Source organism: Hemitrygon akajei, chromosome 8, assembly GCF_048418815.1.
Source record: "Hemitrygon akajei chromosome 8, sHemAka1.3, whole genome shotgun sequence".
NCBI lineage: Eukaryota > Metazoa > Chordata > Chondrichthyes > Myliobatiformes > Dasyatidae > Hemitrygon > Hemitrygon akajei.
In genome coordinates, this window is record NC_133131.1 from 112949128 (window position 1) to 112961821 (window position 12694).

The 12694-nt window shown below is 42.6% G+C and overlaps 1 protein-coding gene across 3 annotated transcripts in view; it reads left to right on the top strand.

The window, feature by feature from the left end:
• Window positions 1–12694, top strand: part of egfra (epidermal growth factor receptor a (erythroblastic leukemia viral (v-erb-b) oncogene homolog, avian)) — a 283288-nt gene that overhangs the window by 230448 nt on the left and 40146 nt on the right. For 2 of the 3 annotated variants that reach the window (XM_073054391.1, XM_073054392.1), the window contains exons 15-19: window positions 91–248; window positions 1102–1143; window positions 7964–8105; window positions 8922–9044; window positions 11728–11826. In XM_073054391.1, coding sequence (XP_072910492.1) covers window positions 91–248; window positions 1102–1143; window positions 7964–8105; window positions 8922–9044; window positions 11728–11826 — 564 coding nt within the window. Of the gene's footprint in view, window positions 1–90; window positions 253–1101; window positions 1144–7963; window positions 8106–8921; window positions 9045–11727; window positions 11827–12694 lie in introns of those variants that run through there. The other variant, XM_073054393.1, reaches the window with a different exon arrangement.

Below are 12694 nucleotides of genomic sequence, written 5' to 3' on the forward strand. Positions count from 1 at the left end.
TTAATTGGTTTTCTTCATAATTTTTGGGCAATGATAGATTGCTTTTACCGTCTATTGTACCAGAGTCAATTTATTCATTTTGTTACCCAGGGCAACCGAAATTGTAGCAATTGTGCTCATTTTAGAGATGGCCAACACTGTGTGAAAAGCTGTCCTTCTGGAATCACTGGAGAAAATAATACCCTCATCTGGAAGTACCCTGATGAGAATAAGCATTGCCAGCTCTGTCACCTAAATTGCACTCAAGGGTGAGTAATGATCAGCTCTATCAAATAGTATTAATAATAAAGGTCACACAGAGAGTGGTGGGTGCATGGAATGCACTGTCAGCAACAGTGGTAGAACTGAATACAATAGGGTCTTTTAAGAGACTCTTAGATAGGTACATGGAGCTTAGAAAAATAGAGGGCTATGCACTAGGGGAATTCTAGGCAGTCTGTAGAGTAGTTACATGGTCAGCACAACATTGTGGGCCAAAGGGCCTCTAATGTCCTGTAGATTTCTAAGGTCTGTTAAAGTATGTCCAGAGCTTATTATCACTACAGTTCACTTCTCTGGATGTCTCATCCTTCTGGAAAATAATCTGTAAAAAGTTATGGCTCACAATATAGAACATCAAAGTGCACATACTGTAACTCTATTCCCCGTCCAGGCAGAAAGGTGATGATATGTTTGGAAAGGGAGCAGATCTGGTCCATCATTGAGTACTTGGCAGAATCCTCTAACCTTCCCGAAAAGCAAATTTTTGTGTTAACCATATCAAGTTACTGCATTTACCCAATTCATTCATTCCGGCTATCAGTTTTTCAGTTTTGTTTTTAAATGAGAGACCCAGCTTCTCTAATGCAGAAAGATACACACGTTTTGTTCTCCCCAAGCTTTTCCTTGACACATCTCAGAGTTGAATTTTGCAATGAGCAGGTTGAGTCAGTCTCTCTTCTTCATTCTTGGAATTTTATAAAATGTTATTAGAAAAATAATCTTACTGGACTAAGATCAAACTCATCACACCAAAAATGAAAGGGATTTGAATGCAATGGATTGTAGTGTGATGTGATGTGTTTTCCACTAACTTGATCTTTTCTTTCTGTTGCATCATAGGTGTAAAGGACCAGAGTTTGAAGATTGTGATCATTACGTTGGGTAAAGTTCTCCAATGATCCACTATTTTGTTTATACATTCTAAATTTCCTGATCATTCCTAATGATAAATTATATTTTACATATGTATTAGATAGAGTATTTGGCCACCATTTACATTAGTTACCAGTTTATATTGAAAGATCTGTAACCAATTAAACAAGTGACCAGCAAACAAAAACAACTGTAAAGAGTAATTTATGCTATCTCTTGAAGGAGAGCAGGTGAGAATTGGGACATGTGGACAACTGTAGAATTTCAGGTCCATTTTTAAAAATTGTAATAATGTGACTCTTCCATCTTCCCATCCTCCACATAAGTACTTTGGCAAAAACATTGAGTGCTCTTCCAGATTATCAGGCAAACTTAGAGCTGAATGCAACATGATTGCCATGTGTTTGTGTATGAATCAACTATTATGTTTGTAATGCCCTGGTTCATATATTTTTTTTCCTGTTATGCTGCTGCAAGCTGCTAGTTTGGGTTACTGTTGAAGATGAGAGATAGGAGAATTGTCTGCCGTCCAGTTAGGATGGCAGGATCAAGGGGAGGTTTCTCTGGTGAGGGACACTAAGGTTGGGCTTGGGGTTTTTTTTTGGTTTGAGGGATGATGAAAAGCGAAGACACCAGAGAGAAGAGGTCATAGAATTGGACCAGGAGTGGGGCCGTGATTCGACGAAGCCGGGGATGGGATTGAAGGAGGATCAGTGACAGGGAAACCGTGAGCTCCACCTTGTGCACATCAGACTGTTTCATTAAAATGGGCCCTCTCCTTTTTTTAATTCTTTCTTCATTAATCCTTAGTCAAATTAAAGCTAAATCTTTTCATTGTAAGTGATGTACTGTTTGTTATTTCTTGGTACTTATTTGTAAAAGGGTGTCGAATCACACAGCATCCACACAAACGGGGCTTGGCGGGCGACGACTTTGTTTTACTCTGACTTAATGGCAGTGGAACTGCCTGGTACTATAGGGGCCCCGGGAGAGGGGGGCCGTGGGCTCTCCATACTTCCTGGGAAGAGGGGAGTGAAGGTGAGCGTGCCGAATCGGAAGCCGAGTTTCTTGTAGCTGGGGATGGAGACTTTAAAAGACAAGTTGCTCTCATTTCTGCCGAGCGAGGAAAAGGAGTGGTCTGATATAGAAGGTATAATGAGTCCTCCAGCAAGAGCTGAGCGTTCCGAGTTGGTAGCAGCCCTTAGCTCTCGGGAATAAATGGCAAAATGCCCAGGTTCAAAGTCCCAGCTATCACAGGCTCTGCCTGTTCTCAGAAACAAAGCCCACCCCTTCAGGGGGAGAGGAGTGTGAGGCTTGGGCAGAGCAGACCTCTCTGTTGTTAGATGAGTGGCAGTGCTCTGATGATGAAACGACAGCGATTGCTTGAAAGTTTGAGCTGACCTAGTGAGATCCATAAAGGCAGAGAACCCCTGTTCCATTTCTGCAGCCTGCGTGTTGGCACTAGTTTGGCACGACTGGAAGCCCAATGGATCTCATGACGAGGTTTTGGATCACGTCAGGAGAAGTGGGTGAAGCTTTCTGCCTACATTTTTCAGCTGGAGAGGCAGCTAAATTGCTTGCAGTGTAGAGAGGCCATTCAGACAGCTGATGTGGATCAATTAAGAATGGACCAAATAGTGAAAGGCACCCAGTCCCAGGACCTGATCACTTGGGGTCTCTGGCTGTCTTGTAAGACACGCCCCACCCCTCGTTTGTTGAGCTGATCAGAGAAGTATGAGAGGAGGAGTCGGGGAGTGTGGGGGGGATTGTGTCAGCAGGGTATAGTCCTCGCTTATAGCCCCCTGCGTTGAAGTGGCCACGGATAGCCCACCCAGTAAAGGAGATTGTGCAGAGATGAGAACTGAGATGTTCCGGTTGTTATCAGTGGGTGTGCCCCCCTCACATGCGAGGGAGATGATAGGGGACAGACTACACAGAGGACTACTAGTGGCCGGGGTCCTGCGAGAAGGGGAGCAGCGGGTATTGTCTGTTATAACTGGTGAAGACGGACACTTCAGGCGGGAGTGTGAACGACGGGAAGCCCCTCAGAGAGTGAATCCCCAGGTACCTGAGCAGAGAGACCCAGTGAGGGAACAGCCTGGCATCGGGGGAACACGTTCCCAGCAATATATCAAGGAACACCCTAAAGCAAAAATCCTTACTCCCGAAGGCTTAGTAGGGCCAGGCTCCAGTATATTGCTACAGATAGAGGGTATTTATGCTAGAGCCATACTTGACACAGGGTCGCAGGTCACTTTGCTGTACAGTATTTGACGCATTTACCATTAACACCACTCAGTGCACCGGAGATCTGGGGTCTTAATGTGGGTGATTATCTGTATGGTGGTTTTTTGTCAGTGAAGCTGGAGTTTTCAGAGGCCGATGTGGGAGTGTCTGAGATCCTTGATACATTAGTGCTAGTTTGTTCGGACCCCCTTGAGAAGGACGAAGTTTCAATTCTTGTGGGGACCAACACTCCTATTGTGAGGAGGCTAATGGGAGCCTGCAAGGAGAGAGCTTTCTGAAGACATTGTCCACTCACCCAGTGTTTCGAGCAGCTTTTGAGAAAGTGCATGGCTATGCTGGGCCAGATAATGAGTTTAGACAAGGGACTGCGTGGTTCACCCAGTTAAAACTGATCATGTTATGACCTGGGGTAGTAGCGAGGGTGATGGGCAACACCAAATTTCCCTTAAGGCCTGAGGCCAAGGCCCTCTCGGTGGATGCTCCGGAAGACCACGAAGAGGAGTCGGGTTTACCTGCTGGGATACTGGTGAGGCCCGAACTGCAGAAGCCCTTGGTTGTACAGACGAACAGGATGGCAGTGATTGTCAGGAACACAATGAAGAGGGAGGTCACCTTCAAGTGGAGGATGCCCCTGGCGCATTTCTTCCCGGTGACAGTAGTGTGCCCCTGTGAGACAAGCCAGGGAGAAACTCTCTGCAGAAAGGGGGAAGTTGACCTCTGAGTCATTCAACTTTGGAGACACCCCCCCCCCCCCCCCCCCAGTACCTGTGGGTTGGAAGAGGAGGTTGATAGAAAAGATGTTGGAACTGGAAGGTGTCTTTTCTACTGACGAGTTTGATGTGGGTTGTTCCAAGAGCACTCGTCACACTTTCCAGGTGACGAGGATACCTCATTCAGAAAAGAGAGCACGGCGACTGGTCCCTGCAGAGGTGGAAGACGTTCAGCAGCATTTGTGTAAGCTGAAGGAAAAGGGATCATCACTGAGTCCAGAAGCCCCTATGTGTTCCCAATAGTAGTGGCCAGGTACAAGAATGGGAAGGTACAGATGTGTGTGGACTATCGGACTCTGCCCTGTCTGAGTGGTGTGAAGTGGTTCAGTGTGCTGGACTTGAGGAGTGGCTGAGTTGCTATGAGTAAGGCTAACAAAGAGAAGATGGCATTTATATGTCCACTGGGATTCTTCCAGTTTGAAAGGATGCCCTGGGGGCTTACAGGAGCCCCTGCAACCTTCCAATGTGTCATGGAGAAAAAGGTGGGGCATATGAACTTGCTTGAGGTATTGGTGTATCTGGATGACCTCATAGTGTTTGGGTCCACCTTGAAGGAACATGAAGCGAGGCTACTGAAGGTGCTGGGCTGGATGAAAGCTGAAGAGCTCCAACTTTCCCAGGACAAGTGCCAGTTCTGCAAGACATCTGTCAGTTGGGCACATAGCCTCATGGGATGGAGTAGCTAGGATCAATCTAAGATAGAGGTAGTGACCACCTGGCTAAGGCCCCAGATTCTGAGCGCTTTGTGCTCATTCCTTGTGTTTTGTGCGTACTATCGGAGGTTCATGAAGGGCTACGTGAAAGTGAGTCACCCTTTAAATTCAGCTTCTGTGTGGTTACCCTCCCTTGGGGAAGGAAGGGAGGAGGACAAATGGAGAGGTGGGTAAAAAATATCTTAGCCCTTTGGAGCCTTTTGGAGTGAGATGGAATGTGAAGAGGCCTTTCAGTTGCTGAAGGAGCAGCTGACCCAGGTGCCAGTGCTGGCTTTTGCAGACTCCCGATTGCTGTTTGTACTGCATACAGAGAGAGCTATCAGGATCAGGGCACAGAGTTGAAACCTGTTGTGTTTGTCAGCTGGAGTCTTTCACCCTCTGAGAAAAACTACCCCACACACAAGTTGCAGTTCCTGGCATTGAAATAGGCTGTGGTGGATAAATTGAGTGACTACCTCTATGGTGTCAATTTTGAGGTGAGGACAGACAACTGTCCCCTAACTTGTATCCTGTCCTCAGCGAAATTGGATGCCACAGGCCATTGGTGGTTGGTGGCGTTGTCTGCCTATGATTTTAGCATGAAATACCGGCCGGGAAGTAGGAACATTGATGTGGATGCTTTTTCCCGACACGTGCATGAAGGGCTGGGCAGGGATGAGGAGTGGGAGAGCGTTCCTGCCCTGGGAGTGAGAGCCATGTGCCAGATTTTCATCACAGTGAAGGCAGGTGGAAGGCAAGGGCAACATCGAGCAGTAGGTCAATTGGGAAATTCTGATGACGCCAATCCACAAGTTTACTGTAACCTGACAGCTCTGAAGACAAACCAATTGCCAGAATTGAGTCTTGGGGAAGTGGCAGCTGCTCAGCAAGATGACTGGGCATCGGTACCATTTGGTCAGTGGTCGAAAAGGGAGATGTGGCCCAAGCAGAGAGGACGAAACATGCTGCGGTGCCTTCATTACTGAGAGAATGGCCCAGATTGGAGTTGAGGAACCAGATCCTATACTGGGTCACGTCATCTCCAGACCAGCCTTGGCATCCCAGCAGGTTCTGCCTGAGAAGTATTGGAGGATTGTGTTGAAGTAACTTCATGATGATTCTGGCCATTTGGAGGTTGAAAAGACCTATGGATTACTCAGAGATCGGTTCTAATGGCCCCGAATGAAGCCAGAGGTTGAAGAATACTGCAAATCCTGCATTCGATGCATACAGAGGAAGACACTGCCGATGAGGACCATTCCATCGTCCCACTTGCAGAGTGCGGGGCCCCTTGACCTGGTGTGCACAGATTTCCTGTCAATAGAGCCAGGCGCCAGCAACACGGCGAATATCTTAGTCATCACGGACCACGACACCAGATATGCGCAAGCTTTTCCTACCAAGGACTAGAGGGCGTCTACGGTGGCCAAAGTATTATAGGAGAAGTATTTCATTTATTATGGCCTTCCCAGGTGGATACATAGTGATCAGGGACGGGATTTCAAGAGTAGGCTCATACCTGAGTTACTGAGCACTTGGAGTCGAAGTCAAGGACTACGCCTTATCATCCACAGGGTGATCCCCAACCCGAGAGGTTTAATCGAACTTTGCTAGACGTGCTTGGAACCTTAGAAATCAGTAAGAAAAACAAGTGGAGTCAACATATTGGACATCTGGTCCACTGCTACAATTGTACCCAAAATGAAGCTACCGGCTGCTCACCATATTATCTGATGTTTGGGCTGGGGCCAGAGATTGTCTTCCCCAGACTTCCGCAGCCAATTGAGCCAGAGTGTTTCATATTTATATAGATATTGGGGGCTATAGAGTGAGTTCCACATCCCCGAAAGAAAATGATCAAAATGCATTCCACTGCAGTTGCTACAAATGGATTAACATAATGATGATGTGCTATCAGACTTGCAGTAAATCTTTGTCTGGAATTTTTTAAAAACCTGCAAATGCTGGGGAAAAAATTAATTTGGTTTTAAGTAGCATCCATACATGCCTTCTAATCATTGGTCCAATGATGACACCTAGGCCATCACACATTGATGAAGCTATATTTTCTGCATGAGGGTATAAAAATGGAAACTTCTGTATCATGAGTGTGTGGATGAAAAGGCCTCCTCTACCATGTGACTTACAAAATCACAACTTCTCTGCTTGTCCTTTGCACCATTGAAAGTGACAGCATGTTAAACAGAGAAAGCAGTGATGGAAATAAATTCCTTGACTGGACAGGCACCATAGCAGGTTTCCCATATCCACTGGATCTATCAGAGCACAATAAATCAGGAGCATGGTGGAATTAATAAATTAGTAGAGCAGTGTCACAGAAGGATAACATGATTACTGGGAATCAAGCTCCTGATAATGGGGTAAAACCTGGCATCTCCTAATTGGGTAGGAGGTAGGAGTTTACTGAACTTAGACAGTCAGGTGGTAAGGGGGCAAGCACGCAACAAAGGAAAAACCAAAACTGTTGCCAGAGTTGATAGAGAGACAATGAAATAGATATTGTGGTGCCTCTTGCTTGACTGTTCACCTGTAATTTAAATACTGAAGCCATGCAGTAGATCTTGACAATTGGATAATAAATTATCAAACACTTGTCAGTAAATTTTCAGGGAAGGGATGGAGGGAATCAGCTGTTCATAAATTTCCAGTAACTACTCCCCCTCTTTTTCTTTTCCCCTCTTTCCCTATTCCCCCCCTTCACACTCTTCCTCGCCCCCCCATTTCACCCTCTTTAACTACTGTCCCCCTCCCCCTAGTGGATATTCACAGTAGAAAATTAACGGTAGAAAATTAATTTATGTTGATGCCTATTTTTCACATAACACCATCAGCAAATCAAATTAATAACAAAGACAATTTCATATTTAATAAAAAGTTTAGGACCAATACAGAATATAGTGGAAGTTGAGGCAGACTACCACACAGACTGCTGTAAAGTCCATCGATCAAAATAAATCAATTTTTTCAAAGAATAGTGTGATGAAAATGTGTTTCATTATTGTCTTAAATTATTTGTGATTGAAGCATGCAACACCAAAGATAGAGGACTCTCATGGCATTCAAACAAAACGTTTCTCGGTGATATTCCTTCTTCTCCAGGTCCCACATTCCTTCCATTGCTGCAGGAGTTGTTGGAGGGCTCCTTGGTTTGGTCATGTTGGCTTTGTTGATTGGAGTATTTCTGCGGAGAAGGCACGTCAGAAAGAAGCGGGCTTTGCGACGTTTGCTGCAGGAACGGGAGGTAAACGTGTAGAAGAATATCTTTTTTTAAGAGGAAAAATCAATGTTTTTCCTGAGATGTTTGATAGTAAAAGCTTGTTTTAAGTTTCATTCTAAATCGATCAGACAGGTTTCATATAAAAGTAGTATGGAAGGAGTTCATTTGGAGCCTTCTGCTGGTCCTCTGTGATTTAGATGAGGGAGCTGGATTAGGTTGGTGCTAGAACTGAAGGGAAATAAACACGTCTCTCCATCTGAGGATCTAAATTTCTGGATCCTAGATCATCAAAAGGAATTTTTGATTTTATTTTATTGCCTCTCCTCACAAGATTGGCTTGGTGTAGGGTTACTCACCCAAAAAAGGAAATTGTACCTTGGCAAATTGTGAATTTTAATTTAAGCAAGGTTGTGATTTGTTTTACCAAAAGTCCATTGCTGGCTTTTCCAAATAGATAACAAGTAATTGGATTCATTTTTAATTAAACACAAATTGCTTGTCGTTATTACTCTGAAAGAAAAGAAACATGCTGATTTGGAAATGGTATAATTTAGGGACGTTGAGATGTCTTGTGCACATTGAACAAAATGACAGAGTCTGGCTGTTACTTGATGGTAATTTTGTACCCCATTTTACAGCCAATGAAGAAGAACACCAAATATATTACCTGCAAGCAAACTTGAGAGATCAGTGGGTTCTTTACAGTCTAGACTGCTTATTCTAAAGTCTCTGTACTTAGCTATCAGAGCCTTTATCTCTCCCATCACCACTACAGGAAGTAAATAAATCAGATAGATGATTTTATATTAAAGGAATAAGGTGATTTTGTTCTTCTTGCAGCTGGTTCAGCCTCTAACACCCAGTGGAGCTGCTCCAAATCAGGCCCTTCTGCGGATCCTTAAAGAGACAGAGTTCAAGAAAATCAAAGTGCTTGGCTCTGGAGCATTTGGCACTGTATACAAGGTAATTTACCTCTTAAGCACAGTGCACCTTTCGAAGAATTCCTGTTGGTAGCCGAGCTCAAATCTTGCGTCTGTTGTAAATCATGGTTAACTTTTACTGCAGTCGGAGAAGCAGAGTAATTGAACATGTGTTATTAATCTTCGTAATAGGCTGACATGGCAGGAAGTAAATTCCATTTAGACCACCCATATCAAGCAGCTCTGTACCGTCTAACATAATAAAGCATAACTAAAGAGCTTTAGTTGGAGTGGTGGTAAAAGAAGGTTGTGTTAATTGAAAATATGAGTGAAAAGGTATATTTGAGGGCATGCTGAAGAGCAAAGGGTGAAGTAACAAGGTGAGATTTGGTAAGATAGTTTGTCATCAACAAGATTGAAAGTTCTGCCACCAAGTGAACTTGAATGGAGAAAGGGAGAGTTGCAAGAGGGCATGGCCAGTGGGTTGTAATGATTTAGGGCCAAAGAGATTCCAGTGATGAGGTGGGATGTGATTGTGCCAGCATTTTTAAAATGGAACAATGAATTCTAATTTGCCCTTTTGAAATCAGTGCTGGTTGATATGGAAAGACGTGCTGGGATACCAATCTAGCAGCAAACTTTGATATGTTGGAGGAGTTTGGGAGGACAGAAGCAAGATATCTAGGGAGTTGAGTCCTCCAGGGTAATGTCAAAAGTCTTTAACTAAGACAGCAACTTTTGTGAATGAAAGGGAGACTGAATCATAATTTGAAAGAGGAGAAAGAGTAAGATTACAAGGATCAAAAGCAAAGTTCTTTGAATATTCAAAACCTGAAATACAAATAGAATGCTACAAATAGATGCCAGGACATCTATATCCAGGGAGCAGTGTCTCAGAAAGGCAGCATCCATTATTAAAGCCCTCCAGCACCCAGGGCATACCCTTTTCTCACTGTTACCATCAGGTAGGAGGTACAGAAGCCTGAAGGCACACACTCAGTGATTCAGAAACAGCTTCTTCCCCTCTGCCATCCAATTCCTGAATAGACTTTGAAGCTTTGGACACTACCTTACTTTTTCTTAAATATACAGTAGTTCTGTTTTTGCACATTTTTTAATAATCTATTCAATATATATGTAATTGATTTACTTGTTTGTTTATTATTATGTTTTATTTTATTTTTTTCTCTCTCTGCTAGATTATGTACTGCATTGAACTGCTGCTGCTATGTTAACAAATTTCACGTCACATGCTGGTGATAATAAACCTGATTCTGATTCTGAAATGCTCAATGTTTCTGTGGGAGAGAAGTAGACTAGGGGTCAGCTCTTAGGAACTACCAGTGTTCTGCTTTATAAAAAAGGTATAACAACCAGATATTTTGTTTGTAGGCAGAGAGGGGAAAAGATGTTTTAAAGAATTCAGGAGGGAAGTGATATGCTGGAAAACAATCACTCCACAACGCAACATACAAAATGGGGAAGGACCTCAGTTAGTCAGGCAGCATCTGTGGAGGGAAATGGGCTATCAGCATTTTGAGTCTCCTGTTGCAATTTTGGGGGTACGGCAGATTTCCAGCAGCTGTAGTCTCTGACTCTGCAAGTCAAATCAGTTATAATAAGTGTGTCATAGATGGCAGTGTGTGTATCATTCTGAGGTTGGGTAAGAAAGGGGGAGGTCAAATTCATTCTTTTGGCACTAATGAAGGCTGAATGGAGCGGAAGTAGCTGTTGAGGATGAAGGTTGACGTACAACAAATAACTGAAGAGTATAGAGAAAAGGTGGTTTAGAGATAATCAAGATCTAATACAGACTATCTAAAGTTGCAATAAAAGAAATACTGTTTCAACTGATGAAAGAAGATATTAAGACTGATAGAATGATGTGCTTTGATGAGGTGATGAGGCAAAATCTTTGAAGTCCCTCAAAAATATATTAGGATGTTGTGGTGAGTTTGTGAGAAGGCCCTTAGGGTGGATCAGATTGAATGTCTCGAGACAGTCTCCTTTACAATTCGGTATGATGTAACCGGATTTCAGAATATTCTTCAAATCCCACCGTTAGCTTGTAAAAACAAGGCTATTGAGGCATAATTTGATGTAGTGGAGAAGGTAGCAATAAATTTGCAGGGACAATCTTCTTGATTAATCTCTTGGCATGTAATATTTTCTGTTGGTAATCGTACGGAGGTCACTGAACCTACACAATTTTCAGTCCATTTGTTGCTTTTGATGAAAGATCCTTTGAGGTCTGCTGACCTCTAGTGCCTGAATTTCGATACGATAGCGCTGTCTGGTGAAGTTCCTTTAGCACTCGGATAGACATTATTTGTACCTTTTAGCAATGCAAAATAGACTTAAGTTTTGTAACTTGAATCTCATTTTGTCTGCTTCTGTTTCTGAAAAGGAAATTAACCAAAATGAAGAGATTTTTTAACAGTTGAAAGGCAGGTTAAAATAGGAACAGGAATAAGGCATTTGTTTCTTCAGTAATTCCATCACTGACATTAGGACCAAATGCCATTTTCCTGCCCTTTCTGTTGATTCCGAATGATCTGGAAGTCTTCAACATCTGCTTTGAATAATCTAAGCCTGCTTAGTCCCATGACCAATAAATGCAAACTTGTTTTATTTTTTGTGAGTCAGTGCATATTTGACAAATTCAATCAAAATGTCAGAAAGAGTTGAGTTATTTTGCTTTAATTTAAATGTCATTTCCTCCACAGGGCTTGTGGAATCCAGAGGGGGAAAATGTCAAAATCCCTGTTGCTATCAAAGTATTGAGAGAAGCAACCTCACCGAAAGCTAATAAAGAAATCCTTGATGTAAGCTGAGATTGTGATTGTTTGTATGACTGCAGTTTATCATAATTTGTTATATTTTCACTGCGAGATTTGTTTATTCTATTGGAATCAATATGAAATCTACAATAGAAATTCACTACCATCAGTTAAGTGCAGGCTGTTTAAATTAGTCCGCCCTCTATACGACACACCACATTATAGCAACTCAATTTATGTGCCTTACTATTCCTTTCTTTTGTATGCTCATTTGGTGTTTTTCTCCATTTGCTTATATTTTCAAGATGAAATCTGCCATTACCAGTATAATGATGAGGTTTTAACTACAGCTGCTTACCAAAAGCAAGTTTGACTGAAGTGTTGATTTATGGTAACCTGTGTAGTGTATTTAATGTTTCAGTAATATTTCAATAATATTGTAAATATATTTGATTAAGCATTTTTTGTTGCTTACATAATTCATTGTGGGTTATACGTAAGAAATATGTGAATGGCATACGTCATTTAGCCACCACATCACATGTGAGCGCCTCACTGAAGAAGAGGTAGGTAGGCAAGTTATCCCAGGCTCCTCCGTTTCTCTTTCAATTAATTTCTGGAGTTAACAGTGGCGATGAAGTAGTTGTAAAATGAACCCAAGATGACTAAATATCTGTAGAAGTGCAGCACGTTTTTATTCAAAAGGTGAAAGAGATGTTTGAGTTTTTAAAAAATGGCATAAAATGGATGTAATTCAGGAGTTCATAAACGGTGAGTACCAGGCGATATTAATAATCAGAAACAGAAATGGCTGGCAACATTGGAAAGATAAATGGGTTCAGTTACGCAACAGATAATTGATGATGTGTTCTGAATGAATTGAATAGTATTTTGAAGCCAATGAAATAGCTGA